The 25,697-nt window shown below is 44.2% G+C and overlaps 1 protein-coding gene across 5 annotated transcripts in view; it reads right to left on the bottom strand.

Annotated features, from left to right (window-relative positions):
• Positions 1-25,697, bottom strand: part of SEPTIN7 (septin 7) — a 147,173-nt gene that overhangs the window by 86,719 nt on the left and 34,757 nt on the right. For 2 of the 5 annotated variants that reach the window (XM_029048840.2, XM_029048844.2), the window contains exons 2-3: positions 6,324-6,328; positions 4,124-4,226 (exon numbers count right to left, since the gene is read on the bottom strand). In XM_029048840.2, the coding sequence (XP_028904673.1) occupies positions 4,124-4,226; positions 6,324-6,328 (108 nt within the window). The remainder of the gene's footprint in view (positions 1-4,123; positions 4,227-6,323; positions 6,329-25,697) is intronic. The other 3 variants (XM_029048842.2, XM_029048841.2, XM_029048843.2) reach the window with 3 other exon arrangements.

The following is a 25,697-nucleotide window of genomic DNA, read 5'->3' as shown; positions in this document are numbered from 1 at the left end:
TAATGGATACAGCACGGGCCTGGGAGTCAGCAGGACCTGAGTTCTAGTCCCAGCTATGCCATATGTTTGCTGTGTGAGCTTGGACAAGTCACTTAAATTCTCTGTGCCTCAGTTACCTCATCTGTAAAATGGGGATGAGTGTGAGTCCCATGTGGGACAGGGACTGTGTCCAACATGATTAACCTATCTCTACCCCAGTGCTTGGCACACAGTACACACTTAACAAGTACCATTATTATTGTTATTACAGATTCAATGAAAACTTCCGGAACTTGAGAGTGGTGCCTAACCTCCCTGAAGCCCAGGGAATAACTTCTGCCACATCCAGAAAACCCTTTACACTGTCCCACTGACACAAATCGACTCTTTAGGAGCTGAATCAAAGCATGAACAGAATTTTTCAAAAGGGAAAATAATTTATTTTGTTAATGAGGTGTACATCCCCTTGATTCTATTTATCATGATAATGTTGTCTTGTTTTTGTTTCGTTCTGTTTTGCTCTGCCATCTGTCCCCCCGATTAGACTGTGAGCCCATCATTGGGCAGAGACTGTCTCTATCTGTTGCCGAATTGTACATTCCAAGCGCTTAGTACAGTGCTCTGCACATAGTAAGCACTCAGTAAATACTATTGAATGAATGAATGAATTCTTTATCTTCTACTTCAGGCTGGAATCAACTCAATCACTGTCAAGAAAGTGGGAATAAATGTAACAACCAGCACATCCTATTTTTCTTCTATCACCTGCTGCCCAGAGCAGCCAATTGAAACTTAATCAGTTACCCAGGAAGAGGCATCACTTAGGTTGAGCGGAACATCAAAATTGCTAAGTGCTATATTTCTAACGTTCCCTTTCTTTTGAATGACAGAAACAATTGAGACCTCTCAAAATGGCTCTTCAGTCAACAGCAGTTTTATTCTAACAGCAGTTGTGCAAGTACTACAGAAGTAACTTGGTTTGGAAAGGAAAAACTGAGGAAGAATGAATTCGCTTGTCCTGAAGGGAAGAGAGAGAATGAAGATCAGTTTTTCTTTTGTTATTTTTTCTTTGAATTTCAAGACAGTCTGGCACACCCAATCCAACTCACTCCCTGGGAAAGCAGAGAAGAAAAACAGGAAAGTGGAAAAGGAAGACTTTAGGATTTGCAAGGGGAAACTTGGAAAAGCAGAAGTGCCTGCAAGCCCCCAAAAGCCAAAGGAAGTAGTCCTGGGAGTGAAAAAAGGAGCCCTCATTCACTGCTGGAGTAGGAAGGTACTGAGGATTTTAAGTGGAGTCCTTCCTAATAGAAAAGGAAAGCACTGGATTTCCACCTTTTGGTCATACAATTCTGTGTTTAAAAAATAAAACAAAAACTTTGGCAGTGTACTCTTTCAAACACTGAGAAGCAGTGTGGCCTAGTGGATAGAGAATAGGCCTGCAAGTCAGAAGGACCTAGGTTCTTATTCCAGCTCCTCCACTTGCCTGCTGTGTGACCTTACGCAAGTCATTTAATTTCTCTGTAGGTTACCTCATCTATAAAATGGGGATTGTGACTGTGAGCCTCATGTGGGACAGGGACTTTGTCCAACCTGATGAGCTTGTAATTACCCCAGCGCTCAGTATAGTGGCTGGCACATAGTAAGCGCTTAACAAATATCATAAAAAATAAAATTCAGTCATTTGATGAGAAGCAGCGTGGCTCAGTGGAAAGAGCCCGGGCTTGGGAGTCAGAGGTCATGGGTTCAAATCCCAGCTCTGCCACTTGTTAGCTGTGTGACTTTGGGCAAGTCACTTCACTTCTCTGTGCCTCAGTTACCTCATCTGTAAAATGGGGATTAACTGTGAGCCTCACATGGGACAACCCAATTACCCTGTATCTACCCCAGTGCTTAGAACAGTGCTCTGCACATAGTAAGCATTTAATACCAACATTATTATAATTGACAAGAGACTAATTCAAAACCACCCCTAACTATAATGAAAGATGTTCTGCTACTAATCTTAACCTCCAAAATATTCAACGTGCTACTGTGGGTATTACAAGATAGATACCACTACCTCGAAGTACAAACCTAGAAAAAAAAAGGGAATAGATCCTGACAATGACCAAGATTAGATGAGACAGAGTAAATTGCGGAAAGCCACTGAAGACTGGCTTCCTACTTTCTAGTTAAGCCACATAGAAATGCAACTAGTCTTCAAGTACAGTTCTGCAACTAGAATTGAAAGTTCCCCATTAGTCAGTCATATTTACTGAGCACTTACTGTGTGCAGAATACTGTACTAAGGGCTTGGGAGAGTACACTATAAAAGACACATTCCCAGCCCACAACAAGCTTACAGCCTCGGGGGCGGGAGGGCGGGGGAGAGAATGACAGACAACATAAATAAAATTACATATATGTACATAAGTGCTAGGAGTGGGGATGAATAACAATAATGATAATTACGGTATTTATTACGCTCTGTGTGCCAGGCATTATATTAAGGACTGGGGTAGATACAAGCAAATCAGGTTGGACACGGTCCTTGTCCCACATAGGGCTCACATTCTCACTTCCCATTATACAGATGAGGTAACAGGTATAGAAAAGTGCAGTGACTTGCCTAAGGTCACACAGCTGACAAGTGGCAGACCCATACTCTATCCCCTACACCAAGCTGCTTCTCGAATAAAGGGAGCAAGTCAAGGTGACACAGATGGGGTTGGGAGAAGAGGAAAGGAGGGCTTAGTCAGGAAGGCCTCTAAGGCCATCAGCTAACACAAATACCCAAATCCCAAGCAAAATTCCAGCTCTTAAAAACGAATAAATAAGAGCACTATTACTAATAATGCAATCATACCTGAAGGATTAGATTTTTGTCTTCAACCCAGCTGAAATGGAAAATCCCATTTTCCTCATCAATAGCTTCCTGTCCACAAGCCTTCCTATCATCTTCATACAATTAACTGTAGTAAAGTTCTGCCAGAGGAAAAATGCTCCTTTATCAAGAAGGAAATAACTGCCTTGCCTGCTGTTTCCTTTTTTAGCTTTTCATTTTGTTTGCTTATAACTTCACACATTCAACAAAGTGAAAAGCTTTCCTTTTCAAAAGATGTTTTGTCTGTGCTTTTACACTCCCATCTTCATTCTTGTTTGTTTTCCATGTGACATCTCCTTGAAAAAAGGCAGGGGGGAGGAAACTGAAGGACAGGAAGAGAAAGCTAAAATTCTAGGATTTGCATTTTGGAAATAAGCTACTGTAGTACAATGCAATCACTCAGGGAGTTACCAGAAGATAAAAACATATACTGAGACATCTAAACTGTGCAAGTTATAAAGCCCAACTTTCCCAGAGACAAAAGGTCCCCCTGACAAGATAGACACGTGTGAAGCTCTTTTGCTGGGTATGTACAATGTAACCCCGTACCACCAATGGGCAAACTACAGCCCGCAGGCAGCATCTAGCCCATCAAAACTCATCAGTCATCATCACTATCAATGGGGTTCAATGAATGCTTTCTGGATGCAGAGCACTGTACAAAGCACTTGGGAGAGTATGAGTTGGCAGATGCGCTCAGCGCCCATAATGAGCACACAGTCTAGATAGCAATGAGAGGGTGGGGCGTATGGGTCCTCTGCCCCCAGAGCCAGAGTCCCCAAAAGCACAAAACCTCTGGCCATTTCAGGGATAGAGAATCTCCTTCACACAGGACTAAGGACTAGAGAGTGGGATCTTTAGTGAATCTTTAGTGAACATTCACCTTGGGCCCGAAAACCTCCACAGCCAGATGTGGTGGCCTCCGGGCCAAAGTGCTTGCCCACCTCTGCTAGAAATGGTTCCCCAATAGTTCCTCTAGACAATAAACTCATTCTGGGTCTGGACTGTGTCAGTTTATTTTTATATTATACTCTCCCAAGTGCTTAGGACCATGCTCTGCATGCAGTACGCACTCAAACACAACTGACTGACTGGTTTTTTTTCAGCAAGCATATGTTGCTCCTCAAGTGCCTTACTTAATATTCAAAAGTTTAACTTTCGGTACCTAGAGAATGTGGTCTGCTTTAAAGACCTAGGTCTGGTCCATTTACAGAACAATTTAGAAATTATCATGTAGTACCATTTCACCTTAGTATGTGCAAAATATAAATCGTATCTTACCTACTACCATGAGTGTGAATTCAAACCCTCTCTTCACTGATTTTCTGTACACTTGATTTGGGAGATTTGCAAATCCCACGTAACCTTCAAGGTTCTTCTGTTGCTAATAAAAAAAAAATCCGATCAAAATGGATCATTCTGTAACATATTTCACTATATATCACAACAGTGTCTGGACCATAATTATTATTACACAGTAAGCATTTAACAAATACCATTAAAAGAAGCGCATCTAAATAACTAGTGTATGAAAGACTGGTCACTAAAGTGTTTTTGGAAAATGTACCTCAAATCACAATTCATGCCTGGTTTATACACCAACCTCTGTTTAGAAAACATCTGCTAGAAAAGAGTAGCAACAGGTAAAATAATCTGAGTGACAAAGAGGCAGTCTGGGAGTTAACTGAAAAATGAAACCAAAATTAATATTAACCTGACATAGGCCATTCATTTCACCTCAGAAGTCAACTGCCATTAGTAGTGGTAAGATTTTGATCAACCAACAGAAGTAAATAGGTATATAAGGCAATGGTTCGTAACCACTGATAACTTCCTTTCCAACTCCTCAGTTACTAAGATTGTATCGCCACTAATTCCCAAAAGGAGAAGCAGCTTGACCTAGTAGATACAGCACAGGTTCAGAAGCCAGAAGGACCTAGGTTTTAATCCTGGCTCCGTCACGTATCTGCTGTGTGACCTTGGGCAAGTCACTTAACTTCTCCATGCTTCAGTTACCTCATCTGTAAACTGGGGATTAAGACTGTGAGCCCCATTTGCACATGGACTATGTCCAATCTGATTAGCTTGTATCTACATCAGTGGTTAGTACAGTACAGTGGTTAGCACATAGTAACTGTTTAAACACAAATCATTAAAAGAAAAAAAAAGGGACATTCTTGAAGCTTATTTTCTCCACTGGAAAGCTAATCCATAGAGTTGAGCTTATTATTCTTTTTCTCCCCATTACATAAAACTTGAAGGTTTTTCTGGACAGTGAATGTGGCAATATTGAAACAACCTGATAACCTGGGTCCAATTTTTTCAGACTTCAACATGAGAACTGGCTGCTTCATTGTTAGCAAACCAGATTCTTCCAGGTTGTAATGCGCTTTAGTTCACATTTCAAATTAATTTTTTAATCTATATTTTAGCAAATTCAAAAATGTGGATTTTAAAAATTGTTACCCACTTTTTTCCTAGCCAGTAGGGAGGTACACATTCCATTTTCTGCATGAAGTCAACAAATGGGACTATTCCTTATTGTCAACTCTTTAGAAATAATGTTCTCTTTGGTATTAGTGAACAATTTTTACTAGTTCATGATTCTCTTAACAGTTTTATTCTTATCCCTAATGTGAAAGACATCTACAAAGAAGCAGTCTTTCATACACTAGTTAGAGGAGCCTTTTTTAATGGTATTTGTTAAATGCGTACTGTGTCATAATTAATAATTATGGTACCGGGCACTGTTCTAAGCGCTGGGGTAGAAAAAAGGTAATCAGGTTGGACAAAGTCCCTGTCCCATATAGGGCTCCCAGTCTTAATCTCCTTTTTACAGATGAGGGAGCTGAGGCACAGAGAAGTGTCTTGCCTAAGGACACGCAGCAGACAAGTGGCAGAGCTGGGACTAGAACCCATGACCTTCTGACTCCCAGGCCCAGGCTCTATCCACTAAGCTACACCAGGCATTGCACTAAATGCTGGGGTAGATGCAAGGGTGGACACAGTCTATGTCCCACATAGGGCTCACAGTCTTAATTCCCATTTTCCAAATGAGGAAACTGAGGCCTAAAAGTAACATGCCCAAGGTCACATAGTAGACCAGATTCTCTGACTCCCAGCCCCTTGCTCTTCCTACTTCCCACAAAGGGAGCTTAAGCCAGCATCTCTAGGAAGTATTCATTCCATCCTACATCCAAAAAGAAACTCTGAGAATAAAACAATAATGCCTTCCCATTTATTGTAAGGTAATGTCCTAAGGAAGTTTTTCACAAATGCATGTTTATTTTACTCTTTAAGTGTCCCCTCTAATGAATTGCCAAAGACAAGTAAAATATTTTATAATCATGTTCATAATTAACTATTTTGTGATCAAAACTTATTCTTGGTTCCGTTTCAGTACAAGTCTTTTTTAAAACATGAGTCAATAGGCAATTACTCTAATTTTTTAAAATGTATACATGTAGAACACAATACTCACAGCTACTTTGAAAAGAATATATTCCCATCATTCCAGTGTTCCATGTACCAAAGAAATACATCCATGAAGGCAGAGGAATTCCAAGAATTAAACATTGCAATTGCAATATCCGGTCCAGACAGGGGGTAGCAGTCATCCAGAGGAACAGAGAAAAGAGAGGAAAAACTAAAGTTACTTGCATGTAATCAACATTAAGTACAAATCGGAAAATGACAGGCAGGTTATCAAAATGAAACACAAAGCACTGCTTTCTACCTTTGATATATAATAGTGGTTTTTCAATAATATAAATGGCAAATAGTCTTTACACGATGGAAACCTACTAAATGGTAAAATTAAATGGTAAAATGTTTAGAAAGTGTTAACTGTTCTTATTACAAAGTTTTATTATCACAAAGCATACTAAATTTCCCCGCTTTGATGGCAAATGATTTCTCTCAACCAATTAGTGATAGTAATTGCTCAATAAATACCACTGATTGATTTTTATGAAGCGCTTACTGCATGCAGACTACTGTGCTAAGCACCTAGGATAGCATAATACAACAGAGTTGGGAGACACCTTCCCTCCCTAGACCCTAGAGGGGGAGACAGACATCTGGCTGGGCTGTAGTAAGAAATCAGTGAGGTACGGTCAGAGGGGCGGAGCTGGTTGAGTGCTTTTAAAGCTGATGGTAAGGAGTTTCTGTTTGATGCGGAGGTGGATGAAACCATTGGCGGTTTTTGAGGAGTGGGGAAACATGGACTCAAATGCTTTTAGAAAAATGATCCAGGCAGCAGAGTGAAATAAGAACTGGAGTGGAGGGAGGGTCCGGAAGCAGGGAGATCATAGAAAAGGCTGAGTTAGGTGAGATATGTTAAGTGCTTGGATCAGCAATTTCAATGGAGAGGAAATGATTCAGACACAAATATGTTTTCCTACTAACCCAGCCAACAGCACCTTTGAGCTCGTGATCTACAGGACCATTTATTTGTTGGTCTTGAAAAATTTCATTTGACCCAAAAATATAATGGTCTTAACTTTGAACACATTTTCCCAAACATACTCTATGGAAAATGTCTAAGAAAGACTTAGATTTGGGGTTGTTGAAGCACTGCAATTTTAGTATAAAAATAATAATGATGGCATTTGGTATTTGATGGTAATGATGGAAAAAAAGAGATTCCAGCTTTAACTTGTACACTCTGTACAAGTCAAAGGTATTTTTTCCTTGACAGAACTTCTCTTTTTCCTAGCCCCTACTCTTTACCACTTTAAAAAAAAAAAAAAAAAGGCAGCCCAGTGTGAGATTTCAATTCCTCCAACCTACTACATTAGGGTGCGAGTATTTCCTCATCATCATAATCCTCAAAAGGTGCACAAAATGCAATCCCTGCCCTGGTTAACAACCTAAGGGAGAATAGACAAGCCAAGAGAAGCAGCAAGGCCTACTGGAAGAAGCATGGGTCTGGGAATCAGAGGAGCTGGGTTCTAATGCCAATTGCTTGCTGTATGACTTTGGGCAAATCACTTCACTTTTGTGCCTCAGTTTCCTCAACTTTTTTATGGTATTTGTTAAGCACTAAAAGACTGTATTAAGTGCTAGGGTAGATACAAGTTAATCAGGTTGGACACAGTTCCTGTCCCACATAGGGCTCACAGTCTTAATCCCCATTTGACCGATGAGGTAACTGAGGCCCAGGGAAGTTAAGTGACTTGCCCAAAGGTCACAGAGTAGGTAAGTGGCATCTCAATTGTAAAATGGGAATTCAATACCTGTTCTCCCTCCTACTTAGACTGTGAGCCCCATGCAGCACAGGGACTGTAAATGACCTAATTAACTTGTACCTACCCCAGTGCTTAGAGTAGTGCTTGGTACATAGTACTTAAATACCATAAACAATAAAGCCAACACACACTGGTTAGAGTGGAGGAAAAGAGTCTGAAAGAATGAATAAATGATAAGCATATCAGTAACTGATACACAGACACATACTGGAGATACTTCTTGGGAGGGGGGTGCCTGGGGAGTGGGTGGGGGCTTCCTGGTGACTTTTTAGAAACATGTTGGAAGGCAGGGAAGCAGGCGGGGAGGGTGTTTTAGGTGGGGAGGAAGAGGCCTAGTGATCTGGTGGAGGGCCTAGGTTTTAATCCCTGTTCTGCCACTTGCCTACTATATGGCCTTAGGAAAGTCATTTAACTTCCGTGCCTCAGCTTCCTCACCTGTAAAATGGGCAGTAAATATCTTTTCATCCTCTGCCACTTAGACTCTAATCCCTATTTGGGACAGGGACTGTGTTCGACCTGATCATCTTGTACCTACGTAGTATAATGTATGGTCTATAGTAAGCACTAAAAATACTACAATTATTATTAGTAGTAGGAATGGTAACAGTAATAAGAGAGAACCAACAATAAGGAGTTTTCTTTTTTCTGGAGAGGAAGTAATGGAGATCTAGAGGAGATTTTGGAGGAGAGGAGTGATATGCTCAGATTAGCATTTTAGGAAATGTAGCTGGATGTAAGAAGACAATGAAGAAGGGCCAAACCTGAAGGCAGAAAGACTAGTAAAGAAGAAGATAGGTAGCCAGCTAGAAGGCGATGAGGTCTTGCATTGTGGGGACAGAGGAGAAGGGGTGACTGCATGAAATACAATAGGAGTCGGTAAAGCTTAGAGAGACTCTGAACTAGGGAAAATAGAGATTTCCAAGGCAGAGAGGAAATGGCGGCAGGGCGGCAAAGGCAAGGCAGCACATTGGAGGAGTTTAGTCAGGAAAGTAAAGAGATGGGGGTGATAGCTGGAGGGCCTGATGGGATTATGGATTTTCTGAAAGAAATCATTCAGGCAACCTTTGAAGACAAATGGAAGATGCAAAAATGAAATCACTGAAAGGAAAAGAGAGAAAGGATCAAATTTGGGGGATTTTGGTGGGGGGGTTTGGGTGCGGGGGTGGGGGGGGGGAGCCGCTGTGTGTTTTTTTAAGAAATACAAGACAGGTTGGGAATCCAAACTACTCTTAGAGGGATTTTACTACTGATCCAGAAAACACTAACTCTAACCACTACTCACAATGGCTCAGACTTCTCTTGCAAACTCTCAGTGGAGGAAAACCCCCAAATGAAGTTGCACTGGGAAATGTGCACAGAGTCAGTGACTTGTCAAGCAAGCAGGCCCACAGGCTGCCATGAGGCTCTCTTCAAGGGTCTGACTGGCCCAAGGGGAGCTGGCTCCACTAAGGAGATGGAGCCAATTTGGATCAAAACCCTTACTTTCCAACAAGGGTGTTTTCAGGGTGGGGGCTACTCTGTAGGCAGGGGCTGAAACTTCCTCCTTCGAGCTGCTGTGACTGCTGCTGTGCAGGGGAACCCAAATGTGGAGGGGAAGCTCTAGCCTTCTGGGCTTCACTCTTTCCGGCCTTCTCTTCTCCTCCCAAGATCAACGACTCGCCCCAAAGCAAACTCCACCTACTAACGCCACCTACAAAGGAAGAGAGATCATCCTACTCACCCATTTCATTTCCCTTTGTTCCACTTCATACTGTATGAAGTTGCTAAGAATTTTAAACCTAATTTATTGGTAATTTGTGGGGTTTTGAAACATGCAGCCCACACCCAAATGTTTAACCACGTTTTTGGCCCATCCACAGGAATGCCTGCTCCAAAAGAAGCTTTAGACAGTGGAGCAACAGTCTTTTAATGCTCACATTCAATCCATGCTAAATCCTACTACATCCAAATTTCTCTTTTTGGCACAACAATCTTCTTTTTGGGGGTTACTTGTTAAACGCTTACTATATTCCTGGCACTGTACTAAGCGCTGAAACAGATATAAGACAATCACCTCAAACACAGTCCCTGCCCCACATGAGACAAGTCTAAATTGGAGGAACAAGATATTTAATCCCCATTTTACAGATGAGGCATCTGAGGCACAGTGAAGTGATTCACCCAAGTTTCACAGCAGACAAGTGGCAGAGCTGAGTTTAGAACCCGGTTTCCATGCTCTTTTCACTATGCCATAGTGCTTTCAACTGCTGCTCAACATTCTGGTTCAAGTTTTTACCATCTCCCAACTGATTACTTAAATGGCCACCTCGTTGCCCCCTGCCTATAACCACTCTCACTTCAGTCTGAGGCCCAGAGCTCTTTCTAAAAGACTGTTCAGTTTAGGATCAGCTTTGGAAACTGGACCCCCCGAGAGATGGAAAAATTAACCCTCCTTCCCATTCCTGTATGTCATTGTAATATAATGCAGTAATCCACCTTAAGAACGTTTCTGTCACCACTCTTGAAAAGGATCCACAACTGCTTGTCCTCTAGGACCTCAACTTTCACCCTAAAGCTCACTTCCTTCTGGCTACCATTTTTGGGAAGAGCTGAGTTGGGGGGGCAAGCAGTGCCCTAAAGTGGTTGCGTACCATCTCAAGTCGGCTCTGTGTTCAGTACCCAGTTTTCAGCCCCTTAAAAACTCAGATGGCTTCTCATTTCCTTCCTGAGCAAGCCAAATCTCCTAACTACAGGCTCTCCAACAACTCTCTCCTATTTATCTGCTCTCTCTTACCCAGTCAATAGCAATTAGAGGGCACCTTTGGTCAGAGCACTGTACTAAGTGCTTGAGAGAACAACAGTTGAAGCTGTGTGGCCTAGTGAATAGAGCACTGACCTATGAGTCAGAAGGACCTGGGTTCTAATCCCAACTCTGCCACTTGCCTGCTGTGTGACATTAAATCACTTCAATTCTCTAGTAATAACAACACCAGCAAGAGTAACTGTGGTATTTGTTCAGCACTTACTATGTGTCAGGCACTGTACTATGCGCTGGGATGGATACAAGCAAGTTGGGATGGACAGAGTCCCTGTCGGAGATAGGTCTCACAGTCTTAATCCCCATTTTAACAGATGAGGTAACTAAGGCCCAGAGAAGTTAAGTGACTTGCCCATGGTCATCCAGCAGACACTAGAATTAGAATCCAGGACCTTCTGACTCCCCAGCCCATGCTTTATCCTCTACACCACGCTGCTTCTCTCAGTGTGAACCAGGCAGGGAACAGCTGTCCCTTTGTGCCTCAATTACCTCAACAGTAAAATGGGGATTAAGAGCCCCATTTGGGACACGGACTGTGTCCAATCTGATTAACTTGTATCTAATCCAGCACAGTGCCTGGCACAGAGTAAGCACTTAAATACCATTTAAAAAAACAAACAAACCAAAGCAGAAGATACAATCCCCAGGACTCTGCAGCCTGGCCTTGGATCCTCATCAGCTCAGCTTCTTCCTCACTGTCCCTCACTCCTGACTCACCCAACTTCAGCCCCTTGCTCATACTCTTTCTCTGGCTAGAATTTTCTCCCCTTACCCATCCACCAGACCACAACTCTCTGCAGCTCCCGTGAAATTCCACTTTTTCCAACAGGTATTCCTTCATTAATGTCCGGCACCCCAGGTCATATCAATCCTGTATTTATCATATCCTATTACCCCAGAGTTTTTATGTTCAAGCGGCATATCCATCACTTAAATTCAATTTGATTTCCATGTTAGTTTTTCCCTCCCATTTATTCATTTAAGCCAACTTCCCTTTCACTTGTGACAACCAGCTGTATGCTTTCCCTCCAAACTGTAAATTTTTTGCAGCATGCAGAGCCCTATATACAGTAGGCCCTCAATACTAAGTGATTAAGTTAGTTTATAATGAAATATATACTTTGTATATATAAAATGAAATATATTAACGCAGAATAGGAAATATCAAAAGCCCTTGGGTGGGGATGGCTCCCCTCACTTTCTTCTAGTACCCTCCGACACTTTTGGCCTTAGGTGCAGATTGCTGGAAACTGCCACATACGCAAGAGTTTCACATGACCAACAACAGGAAGTTCTTGACCTAAGATGTTTCATGTTTATGGCACTCTCGCTTCTAAATTTAGACACCGTTTCACCTTTTCTACACTTTTGAAGAGAGTCTGGAGTTTCCTTCAGTTACTTGCATCCACTTTCAATCATTGTTTCTCTTGTTATGAGTGTTATTTTTCTGGGCTCGATTTAAAATAATCCTCTTCAAGTCAAGAAACACAGGCTGTCAAGTTTTGGACTGATGTGGAGGTGGATTACTCTAAATTAAGCAAAGTAGCCTTAACTTTACTATGGGAATCAACAAATCATGTGGGTCACTTGAGGCACGCTGGAGAGTAATATCTGTCAGGCAGGTGCAATTGAGAATCCCATGTGGGACAAGGACTGTGTCCTACCTAACATATCTAACCCAGCCCTTGACACACAGTAAGCACTTAAAATATAATAATGACAATAATAATGTATATGTAAATATTTGTCACCTAAAATAAATCCAAAACTATTTTATGGCATCTACTAAGCACTTAGTATGTTCCAGGCCCTGCATTAGACACAAGCCAAGCATGTTGGAATCAGCCCATGTAATAATAATAATAATGTTGGTATTTGTTAAGTGTTTGCTCTGTGCCAGTGCTGTTCTAAGCGCTGGGGTAAATACAACGAAATCAGGTTGTCCCATGTGACCCTCACAGGCTTCATCCCCATTTTACAGATGAGGTACTGGTAAACAATAGTCTCTGTTGGAGCTTGAAGATGCAGTTGCTTGATCTAATAAAACTATTTTAATGATGGTATTCATTAAGCACCTATGTGCCAAGCACTGGGGTAGTTAAAACCCATGAGTCCCTGTCCTGTATGGGACTCAGAGTCTAATGCTATTTTTCAACATCAATGGTATTAAGCACCTATTGAATGTGAAGCACTGTAGTGTTTGGGAGAATGCAGCAGATGCCAGACAACAGTCACTGCAGTGACCAGAGGTTAAGTGACTTGCCCAAGGTCACACAGCTGACAAGTGGTAGAGCCGGGAATTAGAACCACACACGGGGCTCACAATCTTAGTTCCCATTTTACAGAGGAGGTAACAAGCACAGAGAAGTGAAGTGACTTGTCCTCGGTCACACAGCAGACAAGTCACGGAGCCAGAATTAGAACACAGTTCCTTCTGACTCTCAGGCCCATGCTCTATGCATGAGGCCACACCGCTTCCTCATTTGAAATTTAAACTCAATTTAATCTGAATTTTTTAAACTTTAATCCTTAACCAAAAAACCCACAATGACAAGCCACAGAGCAAAGAGCAAATTCAACTCCCTAAACCAAGAAGGCAAAAGAAAATAAAAAAAAACTGAATGAAGGCTGACAAGGTGATGAGGAAAACTTAGAGCTGTTTTGACCTTCCTTTTTAATATTTAAATGAAACAACACTTGATGGAAGCTAGAATTACAGATGGGTCACCCAGGTTTCCTGCCCACCAGCTGCATAGAGGGGTCCTAAAGGAAATAAAGATCACAATAGCCTCACATGCTGCCACGGGCTGGTCCGACTGAACTCCTCGGCTACAAAAATAATCATGGTATTTGTTAAGCGCTACTATGTGCCGAGCACTGTTAACCATTAAGCCAAGAATATTACTAGAGAAGCCTCAGAACCACTAGCTCAATGTTTGGCTCCTGAAGAACAAGGGCACATGTAAAGAACATCAGATCATTTTTAACTGTCCACCCCATTACACAGAACACACCTAGAGGGCAGTGACTGCTGTCTGGCATCTGCTGCATTCTCCCAAACACTTACTACTGTGCTTCACACTCAATAGGTGCTTAATACCGTTGATGATGAAGAATAGCATTAGACTCTGAGCCCCATATGGGACAGGGACTCATGGGTTTGCATCTATCCCGGTGCTTGGCACACAATAGGAGCTGAGCGAATACCATCATTAAAATAGTTTTATTAGAACAAGTAGCCGCAACCTCCAACAAAGAGTATTGTTTACCAGAAAAGCCAAAAGGACTCTGGGCTGAGTGCCTCAAACCACTTCTGATGGCAACAACCCAGAGTAAAGGAGTAGCAAAGCAAACAATGCAATAACAACATCTTACAATCCTTCACTATCCTGAAGAATGGCTAATCGGATGAAGTTAGACGTACCAATGGGAGGTGCCATCTACCATCTAATATCCCTAAACATTAGGATGGATCTCCTGAAGGACAACCAAACACAGAGCCCTTCTGAGCCTTCTGATGCAGATCCTGGAGATAAAATACTAGGCAGGAGGAACCCACCCGCATACCATTTCATATGTTTCAGATTTGACACTAATGTTGGTGAGAAGTCAGGGCTGGAGATGGAGATTTGAGACCCATTATGGACCATTCTATCAGCAATAGGGGCATGTCACTCCCCTTCTTAAACAACTCCAGTGGTTGCCTATCAACCTCCGCTCCAAACAAAAACTCCTCACTCTAGGCTTCGAGGCTCTACATCACCTTGCCCCTTCCTACCTCTCCTCTCTTCTCTCTTTCTACCACCCACCCCGCACGCTCCGCTCCTCCGCCGCCCACCTCCACACCGTCCCTCGGTCTCGCCTATCCCGCCGTCGAACCCTGCGCCACGTCCTCCCGCGGTCCTGGAACGCCCTCCCTCCTCACCTCCGCCAAACTGATTCTCTTCCCCTCTTCAAAACCCTACTTAAAACCCACCTCCTCCAAGAGGCCTTCCCAGACTGAGCTCCTCTTCTCCCTCTACTCCCTCTGCCATCCCCCCTTTACCTCGAATCCCAATTTTGCCACTTGTCAGCTGTGTGACTGTGGGCAAGTCACTTAACTTCTCTGGGCCTCAGTTCCCTCATCTGTAAAATGGGGATTAAGACTGTGAGCCCCACGTGGGACAACCTGATTCCCCTGTGTTTACCCCAGCGCTTAGAACAGTTCTCTGCACATAGTAAGCGCTTAACAAATACCATTATTATTATTATTATTATTATTACCTCTCCGCAGCTAAACCCTCTTTTTCCCCTTTTCCCTCTGCTCCTCCACCTCTCCCTTCCCATCCCCACAGCACTGTACTCGTCCGCTTAACTGTATATATTTCCATTGCCCTATTTATTTTGTTAATGAATTGTACATTGCCTGGATTCTATTTAGTTGCCATTGTTTTTACGAGATGTTCTTCCCCTTGACTCTATTTATTGCCATTGTTCTCGTCTGTCCATCTCCCCCGATTAGACTGTAAGCCCGTCAAACAGCAGGGACTGTCTCTGTTGCCAACTTGTTCATCCCAAGCGCTTAGTACAGTGCTCTGCACATAGTAAGCGCTCAATAAATACTATTGAATGAATGAATTAACAATAGACCCATTATGGAGCACGTGCCAGGAATTATTATTAATAATGGCTTTTATTAAGTGCTTACCATGTGCCAAGCACTGTTCTAAGCACTGGAGTAAATACAAGATCACCAAGTCCCACAAGGGGCTCAGTTTAAATAGGAGGGAGAAGAGGAACTGAATCCCTATTCTGCAGATGAGGAAACTGAGGCACAGAAAAGTTGTGACAGGAATAAGGTCACACAGCAGACAAATGGCAGAGCTGAGATTAGAACCCAGATCCTTTAACTCCCAGACCTGTGCTCTTTCCACTGGTCCACACTGCTTCTCTAAACCTATCCTGAACCCAAGAACCTCCTTTGTGACATCATCTAGATAACCTGATACTCTACCCGCCCACAAGCTCCTTGGGGGCAGAGGACAGGTCTACCGACTCGCCCACATCCTGTCTCTGCCCTGGAATGCCCTTCTTCCTCACATCATACAGATAACTGCTTTCCCCCATTTCAAAGCCTTACTGAAGGCCCATCTCCTCCAAGATGCCTTCCCCTTCTCTCCTTTTCTCCCACTCCCTTCTGCATCACCCTGACTTGTTCCTTTCATTCAATCTCTCTCCCAGCCCCACATCACACACGTATTTTATCTGTAGTTTATGTATTCATTCAGGCATATTTATTGAGCGCTTACTGTGTACAGAGCACTGTACTAAGTGCATAGAAAGTACAATTCAGCAATAAAGAGACAATCCCTGCCCACACCAGGCTTACAGTCTAGAAGGGGGAAGACAGACATCAAAACAATGAATACTGAATAGCAAATTAATTGATTAGTATATCTTAATGCCTGTATATCCAGACAACCAAGGATCCCATAAAGTACAATGTGGGGATGCTTCAGACTTTAAAAATAGGATATTAATGTCTGTCTTCCCCTCTAGATGGTCAGGTTGTTGTGGGCAGGGAATGTGTCTTGTACTACATTCTCCCAAGCATTTAGTACAGTGCTTTGCACACAGAAAGCGCTCAATAAGTAGAACTAAATGAACTCAGTTACATTATACTCTCCCATATGCTTAGTACAGTGCTCTGCACACAGTAAGTGCTCAATAAATACCACTGATTGACTGACAACTTCAATAAGGTCAGAATTGAACTCTAGAGCAGTAGTAACAGCAATAATACTTGCTGAGTGTCTGCTGATGAACTGCACTGCACTAATCATTTAGGAAGCACAACAGAAGCACAAAACACATTCCCTGCCCACAAGTTCTCGAGACTGTAAGCTTGTTGTGGCCAGGGAAGGTGTCTTACCAACTCTGTTGTAATGTACTCTCCCAAGCGTTTAGTAAAGTGCTCTGAACTCAATAAATACGACTGAAGAAGGAATGAATCTGATTCTGGTCAGACGCCTAAGAGTTGCTCAGATGGCCACCAGACTGTCCACTGCTTGGCAAGAAGTGATGGCCAGCCAGGCATTGAAGTGGTCTTTGTTTCTATCTTACCCAAGAAGGCTGTAAGTCAGCTGATAGGCAATCAACCTACGATCAAGAGTATATTTTTTTTCCAGTGCTCTGCATAGGAGCAAGCATTAAATATTACTAGTATTAAAATCACTGAAGCTATCAAAAATCACTTACGTCTTCACTACTGCTTTGTCTATCAACTATTATACTGTACTCTCCCAAGCACTAACTACAGGGCTCTGCACAGTGAGTGCTCAGTAAATACCACTGATTGACTGATAGCTTTCATTTTCAAATGTAGCACCCAGGGGAGGGCCTCCGGGCAAGTTTGATGTATGCGGCTATCCTTTCGACTCTTTTTTTATGGCATTTGTTAAGTGCTTTCTATGTGTCAGACACTGTTCTAAAAACGGGATAGATACAAGTTAGAATGGACATAGTCCCTGTCTCTCATGGGGCTCACAGTTTAAGTAGGACAACCGGAGGCACAGAGAAGGTAAGCGACCTGCCCACAGGACACAGCAAACATTTGGCACAGCCAGGATTAGAACCCAGGTCCTCTGATTCCCTGGCCTGGGCTCATTCCACTAGACCACGCTGCTTTAGCACTGCTGTCTAGCTGCCTAGCACTTTTACCATGAACTTTTTCACAAGGTCATTATGGAAGTGGGGCATTGACAAGCTCTTTCCTAAAGTTTCTCTTGAAGGTAGATATTATTCACCTATCAAGGGGCTTATCTTGGAAGTCCTGTTATGGGAAAGGCATACACCAGGTGTGGCCAAACAACAAGAATTCTTCGCTTCCTTGGGTGGCTCATGAGGAAAAGTGAGGTAATTTGTGCTTTCTTGTTTCACTTGCCATTTTGTCAAGCTGCAGTGGCTGCTGCTCCAGCTCTTTGAGGGACATTAATAATCATGGTATTTGTTAATCAGCTAATTGCTGGTATTTATTGAATGCTTACTATGTGCAGAGCAGTGTTAACTAAGCACTTGGGAGAAGACAATAGACAGAGTTGTTTGGAGACACTTTCCAGCTCTTACTCTGTGCCTAGCACTGTAATCTCGTCCAACACAATCCCGGTCCCACAGGGCCTCAATTTATGCAGGAGGAAAAACAAGAAATGGGAGGGCAAAGAGCTACTCACCCACCCTTGTGGGGTCAGGCACAGAGTTTGTATTTATCAAATGCTTACTGTGCGGGTCACTTTACTAAATGCTTGGGAGGGTCGGTAGACATGTTTCCTGTCCACAGCGAATTTACAGCCTAATGGGGGGAGGCAGACATTAATATAAATAAATTAATTACAGATATGTACATAAGTGCTGTGGGAAGGGTGAATGAAGAGTGCCAATCCAAGTGCAAGGGAATGCAGAAGGCAGTGGGAGAAGAGGAAATGAGGGTGTAGTCAAGGAAGGTCTCTTGGAGGAGATGTGCCTTCAATAAGTCTTTGAAGGTGGGGAGAGTGACCGTCTGTCAGATTGAAGGGATGGGTGTTTCCAGGCCATGGACAAGACGTGGGTGAGAGGTCGGCAGCCAGACAGATGAGATCGAGGTTCAGTGAGTAGGTTGGGATTAGAGGAGCAAAGTGTGTGGGCTGGGTTGTGACACAGCAGTGAGGTAGGGGAGGAGGGGGCACTGTGACTGAATGCTTTAAAAGTCAATAGTGAGGAGTTTGATGCAGAGGTGGAGGGACAACCACTGGAGGTTCATAAGGAGTGGGAAAACGCGGACTGAACGTTTTTGTAAAAAAATGATCTCGGCAGCAGAGTACGGACTGAGGTGGGGAGGGAGAGAGAGAAGGCAGGAAGTCAGCAAGGACGCTGCACAGTAATCACAGTGGAAAAGGATAAACGATTGGATTAACATAGTAGCGGTTTGGATGGAGAGGGAAGGATGGATTTTAGCGATACTGTGAAGTTGAATGGAGAGAATTTAATGATAGATTGAATGTCAGTTGAACGAGACATGAGTCAAGAATAGCACCAATGTTATGGGCTTGTGAGACAGGAAGGATGGTGGTGCTGTCTACAGTTATGGGAAAGTCAGGGGGAGGATGGGGTTTGGGTGGAAAGATTAGTTCTATTTTGAACATGTTAAGTTTTAGGTGACTGTGGGACATTCAAGTAGAGATAATGTTGGTATTTGTTAAGCGCTTACTATGTGCCGAGCACTGTTCTAAGCGCTGGGGTAGACATAGGGGAATCAGGTTGTCCCACGTGGGGCTCACAGTCTTAATCCCCATTTTACAGATGAGGGAACTGAGGCACGGAGAAGTTAAGTGACTTGCCCACAGTCACACAGCCGACAAGTGGCAGAGCTGGGATTCGAACTCATGAGCCCTGACTCCAAAGCCCGTGCTCTTTCCACTGAGCCACGCTGCTTCTCCAGCAGCCTCATCCGGAGGTTGATAGAGATGTCCTGAAGGCAGGAGGAAATGTGAGACTGTGGAGGAGAGAAAGAGAGATCAAGACTGCAGATGCAGATTTGGGAATCATCCACAGAGATGGTAGCTGAAGCCACGTGCATTCATTCATTCATTCATTCAATAGTATTTATTGAGCGCTTACTATGTGCAGAGCACTGAACTAAGTGCTTGGAATGAACAAGTCGGCAACAGATAGAGACAGTCCCTGCCCTTTGACAGGCTTACGGTCTAATCGGGGGAGACAGACAAGAACAATGGCAATAAATACAGTCAAGGGGAAGAACATCTCCTAAGAACAATGGCAACTAAACAGAATCAAGGTGATGTACATTTCATTAACAAAATAAATAGGGTAATGAAAATATATACAGTTGAGCGGACGAGTACAGTGCTGAGGGGATGGGAAGGTAGAGGGGAAGGAGCAGAGGGAAATGGGGGGAAAAGAGGGTTAAGCTGCGGAGAGGTGAAGGGGGGGCGGTAGAGGGAGTAGAGGGAGAAGGGGAGCTCAGTCTGGAAAGGCCTCTTGGAGGAGGTGAGTTTTAAGTAGGGTTTTGAAGAGGGGAAGAGAATAAGTTTGGCGGAGGTGAGGAGGGAGGGCGTTCCGGGACCGCGGGAGGACGTGGCGCAGGGGTCGACGGCAGGATAGGCGAGACCGAGGGACGGTGAGGAGGTGGGCGGCGGAGAAGCGGAGCGTGCGGGGTGGGCAGTAGAAAGAGAGAAGGGAGGAGAGGTAGGAAGAGGCAAGGTGATGTAGAGCCTCGAAGCCTAGAGTGAGGAGTTTTTGTTGGGAGCGGAGGTTGATAGGCAACCACTGGAGGTGTTTAAGAAGGGGAGTGACATGCCCAGATCGTTTCTGCAGGAAGATGAGCCGGGCAGCGGAGTGAAGAACAGACTGGAGTGGGGCGAGAGAGGAGGAAGGGAGATCAGAGAGAAGGCCGACACAGTAGTCTAGCTGGGATATAACGGGAGCCCGTAGCAGTAAGGTAGCCGTTTGGGTGGAGAGGAAAGGGCGGATCTTGGCGATATTGTAGAGGTGAAACCGGCAGGTCTCGGTAACGAATAGGATGGGTGGGGTGAACGAGAGAGACGAGTCAAGGATGACACCGAGATCGCGGTCCTGAGAGACAGGAAGGATGGTCGTGCCATCCACGGTGATAGGGAAGTCTGGGAGAGGACCGGGCTTGGGAGGGAAGATGAGGAGCTCAGTCTTTTTCATGTTGAGTTTTAGGCGGCGGGCCAACATCCAGGTGGAGACATCCCAGAGGCAGGAGGAGATGCGAGCCTGAAGGGAGGGGGAGAGGACAGGGGCAGAGAGGTAGATCTGCGTGTCATCTGCACAGAGATGGTAGTCAAAGCCGTGAGAGCGGATGAGTTCACCGAGGGAGTGAGTGAACAGAAGAGGGTCAAGAACTGACCCTTGAGGAACTCCAACAGTTAAAGGATGGGAGGGGGAGGAGGCGCCTGCGAAGGAGACCGAGAATGACCGGCCAGAGAGATAAGAGGAGAACCAGGAGAGGACAGAGTCCGTGAAGCCAAGGTGAGATAAGGTATGGAGGAGGAGGGGATGGTCGACAGTGTCAAAGGCAGCAGAGAGGTCAAGGAGGATTAGAATGGAGTAGGAGCCATTGGATTTGGCAAGAAGGAGGTCATGGGTGACCTTAGAAAGAGCAGTCTCGGTAGATGTGCAACCCTTGACCCCATCCCGGTCCTACCCCTGCTGCCTCTTACTCACTTCCACAGCATTGCCCCAAGCCCAATCCTAACAATTCCTGCTTTCTGCCCCTCACCCCCAGAATGGCTTCTTGCTTTTCCAGTTAAAGGAATCTCTTTTGATTTTGCGGATCTGAGCCATATTCCATTTGTGACTTGTGCCCTTCAGTTCCTGAGCCTGGGTCACCCCTGGCATGGATACTTTCTGATAACAAGTTTCTATCTTGAGCCAGTGTCCTTGGTGAGAAGATACACAGGAGGAATGGTTAAGCAGCAGAAAAGTGATAGCTCAATAGCTTGTTTTGGGGGAGTTTTCCCTTGCAGCATTAGATGACAAGCAGCGTGGCCTAGTGAATAGAGCACAGGTCTGGAAGAATGAGGAACTGGGTTCTAAACCCAGCTACACCATTCCTCTGCTGTGTAAGCTTGGGCAAGTCGCTTCATTTCTCTGTGCCTCAGTTACTTCATCTGCAAAATGGGGATTAAGAATAAGTCTCATGTGAACCATGGACTGTTTCCAATCTGATTAAACTACCCCAGCCCTTAGTTCAGTGCATGGCAGAGAGTAAATGTATAACAAACACCATTAATTAAATAAGGTTGAGGTCATCTGCACTTTAGCCCTGCCCAATACACAGCAAAGATTTTAGGTTCAAGTCATGGAAACAATCCAACTTTGCTCATTTCATGATGAAAAGTGAGGCCAACTGGCAGCCACGGACCTGCTGGAGTAAAAGGGAACTGTCAGCCGAGTTTTGATCTGCTTGAATCAGAAGTCCTGCTTATCTCATTTCTTGTCAGCAAAGTCTTCCCCGGGAACATTTAGAACCATAAGGCCATCTTGTCACTACTGTAGATGCATTCTGCTTGGAATTTCTCAGCCCAGCGAGAAATGAAGCAGCTCGGTCAGGGGAATTTTGCTCTCCCACAGATCATTATTTGTGAAATTGCATGCCTCTTCCCTCACTTTGCAAGTCATTCTGTGCTGCCTTCCCACTGTATCCGCTCTCTAGGACTTCTAGTCATCTAGTGGGAAATTCTCTGACTTAAGCTTGAATCCGAAGCCCAGGCATAGGGATGACTTTATGGGCAAGGCGCGTCAGACCTTTTTCCCCTTGAGTGAATGCCTTCATCCATCAAACAGGGCCCTTCTTCGCTTTGCCTCATCTTTGAGGCTATTACAAACTGTTCGATCTCAGACCTCTAGCCACCTCAAGGAAGGGGCCGATGAAGTGCCTTCTCAGAGATCATCTTCTAAATTCAGCTTCTTAAAGAGGAAGGGGCCCTTTCTCTCTGTGACCTCTCTCTCTCACGTGTTGGTGTCCTAGCCCTCACCCCAAGATTAAAAAAAGTCTCAATCAATCCATGGAGTTTGAGCACCTACTATGTGCACAGCACTGTACCAACCGCCTGGGAGAGTTAAGGATGGATGCACAAGTGTTGTGGGACTGCGGGGGGGGGGGCCGGGGGGGGGGCAGCGGGGAATATTAAGAGTTTAAAGAATGCAATTCCAAGTCCATAGGTAACACAGAAGGGAGAGGGAGTTGGGGAAATGAGGGAGTAGTCGGGGAAGTTCTCCTGGAGATGTGATTTTAATAACACTTTGTAGGTGCAGAGTGAGATGCTCTGTCATATATGAAATGAAGGGGGAGGGAGTACCAGGTCAGAGGGAGGATGTAGGCAAGGGGTCGGTGGCCAAATAGATGAGATCAAGGTACAGGGAGTAGTCTGGCATTGTGGGGTGTGATGTGTGCAGGCCGAATGTAGTAGGAAATCAGTGAGGTAAGACAGGAGGGGGCAAGTTGATTAAGTGCTTTAAAGCCAATGGTTAGGAGTTTCTGCCTGGCACAAAGGTGGATGAGCGACCACTGGAGGTTTCTGAGGAGTGGGGAGGTATGCATCACTTTTTAAAAAATTGATCGGGGCAGCAGAGTGAAGTAAGGACTGGAGTAGGGAGGGACAGGAGGCAGGTAGGTTAGCAAGGCAGAAGATGCAGTAGTCAAGGTGGGATATAAATGTTTGGATTAGCATAGTAGCAGTTTGGATGGAGGGAAAGGACAGGCTTTAGTGATGTTGTGAAGGTAGAACCAACAGGATCTGGTGACGTTTTGAATACGAGGGCTGAATGAGAGAGATGAGTCGAGGATAATGCCATGGTTCCAGGCCTGAGAGACAGGGAAGATGGCGGTGTTATCTGCACTGATGGGAAAGACAAGACGAAGATCAAGACAAGACCAGGATCCCTGCAAGCTGTAGAACACTACGGCAGAGCTTGTTTGAGGCTAGCAGTGCTGGATAAAACAGATGCCTTTCGGAGGAAGTAGATAACTGTTTTTTGTTTTTCTGGGGGGGCTGCTTCTACTATTTAAAAAGGAAGTGTGCTTCATTAGCATCTGCAATATAACCAAACTGTGCTAAGTTATGAGGTTAGAAAAGTCAGAATTCTATATATCTACATTATATTTTTCAATTCTACTGTTCAGTAAACAGTGACTATTTGCATTCGATACAGAATGACCAGTCTTGTTACCGGATACCATTATTTTGGGGGAAGAGCACGTTTCCAAGTGGATTTTCTTTCTCTACATACCAGGCTGAACTAAATCACTATTTCAGATCCTGCCATTAACCCCTGACTGCAAACCTTGAAATGATCAGATGTCTCTCTTCTTTTAAGAACCTATTTAAATGTAATGGCATTTTCTTAGTATTTTTAATAAATTCCTAAATTCCTAACCTATTTTGGGGGGGGGAGAAAAACACCCACCCTAATGACCAAAGTCTTTAGTTTTCTTATACATGGAGTTGTTGCAGGTTCTATTACGGGCTTTACATATTTCTGGTTTTTGTTGCCTAATGTCTTGACTTCTCAATCTATCCAAATAAGTTATAAGATCCTGATGTCAAACCAATTTAACTTCATTTAAGAAATTAAATCTGGATATTCTATTTCACACTATATTAAATATTATAATATGCTTTGAAACACAAAACCACACACATAATGATATGAGATGGGAAAGGGGAAAAAAAACCAGAAGATGACTTAACACTCAAAGAATCACCCTGAAGGAATGGAAATGGGAAATGGGAAGGGGAAAAGAGGAAAAAAATTAAAAGAATGCAGTTAAAAAGGAAAGGAATCTTGGAATGAGTGATGAGGGCAAACAATTACAGGATAAAAAGCAACTGATGAAATTCAATAGGCAATTTTAAATAAAGAGTGGATTGCTCAAGGGATGCAAGAAAGGAAAAATTGATGAGTGGAGAGTACCAGAAATGAGCAAGTTCAATGCCAGAGTTGGAAATGATGTCCACATATGGAAGGAAGTCAACTGGCACCCTGGGCTTGGGAAACTCAGCAGTGATGGCCGAGTGAATATGCCAAACACCATCTCGCCATCACAAAATCCTGCCAATCAAAAGGAAGCAGCAGTCTGGACTAGGGAAACCTGAGTGTCAGAAGAACTGGGTTCTAAGCTCTACTCTGCCACCTGCCTGGATCATCTTTGGCAAGTCACAACTTCTCAGTGCCTGAGTTTCCTCGCTTGCAAAATGGTGATTCGATCCCTGTTCTCACTCTGTCTCAAAATGGGAGCCCCATGTGGGACAAGAACTGTGTCCGACCTGATCTGGCACATAGTAGATGCTTAAATACCACAGTGATTACTAGAAAAACACCCTGGGTGCATCCACGTTCTATCTAAAGTTAGATAATAATGATGGTATTTGTTAAGCGCTTACTATGTGCCCAGCGCTGTTCTAAGCACTGGGTGGGGGTGGGGGGAGGATTCAAGGCATTCAGGTTGTCCCACATGGGACTCACAGTCAATCCCCATTTTATAGATGAGAGAACAGAGACACAGAGAAGTGAAGTGACTTGCCCAAAGTCACACAGCTGATAAGTGGCAGAGCCGGGATTAGAATTCAACCTCTGACTCCCAAGCCCATGCTCTTTCCATTCATTCATTCATTCATTCAATAGTATTTATTGAGCGCTTACTATGTGCAGAGCACTGTACTAAGCGCTTGGGATGAACAAGTCGGCAACAGATAGAGACAGTCCCTGCCGTTTGACGGGCTTACAGTCTAATCGGGGGAGACAAACAGACAAGAACAATGGCAATAGAGTCAAGGGGAAGAACATCTCGTACAAACAGTGGCAACTAAATAGAATCGAGGCGATGTACAATTCATTAACAAAATAAATAGGGTAATGAAAATATATACAGTTGAGCGGACAAGAACAGTGCTGTGGGGATGGGAAGGGAGAGGTGGAGGAGCAGAGGGAAGAGGGGAAAATGAGGCTTTAGCTGCGGAGAGGTAAAGGGGGGGTGGCAGAGGGAGTAGAGGGAGAAGAGGAGCTCAGTCTGGGAAGGCCTCTTGGAGGAGGTGATTTTTAAGTAAGGTTTTGAAGAGGGAAAGAGAATCAGTTTGGCGGAGGTGAGGAGGGAGGGCGTTCCAGGACCGCGGGAGGACGTGGCCCGGGGGTCGACGGTGGGATAGGCGAGACCGAGGGACGGTGAGGAGGTGGGCGGCAGAGGAGCGGAGCGTGCGGGGTGGGTGGTAGAAAGAGAGAAGGGAGGAGAGGTAGGAAGGGGCAAGGTGAT

The sequence above is a fragment of the Ornithorhynchus anatinus genome, chromosome 21 (assembly GCF_004115215.2).
Source record: "Ornithorhynchus anatinus isolate Pmale09 chromosome 21, mOrnAna1.pri.v4, whole genome shotgun sequence".
In the NCBI taxonomy this organism is placed as follows: domain Eukaryota; kingdom Metazoa; phylum Chordata; class Mammalia; order Monotremata; family Ornithorhynchidae; genus Ornithorhynchus; species Ornithorhynchus anatinus.
The sequence above is the reverse complement of the archived record's forward strand: the minus strand, read 5'-3'. Positions and strand labels throughout refer to the sequence as shown.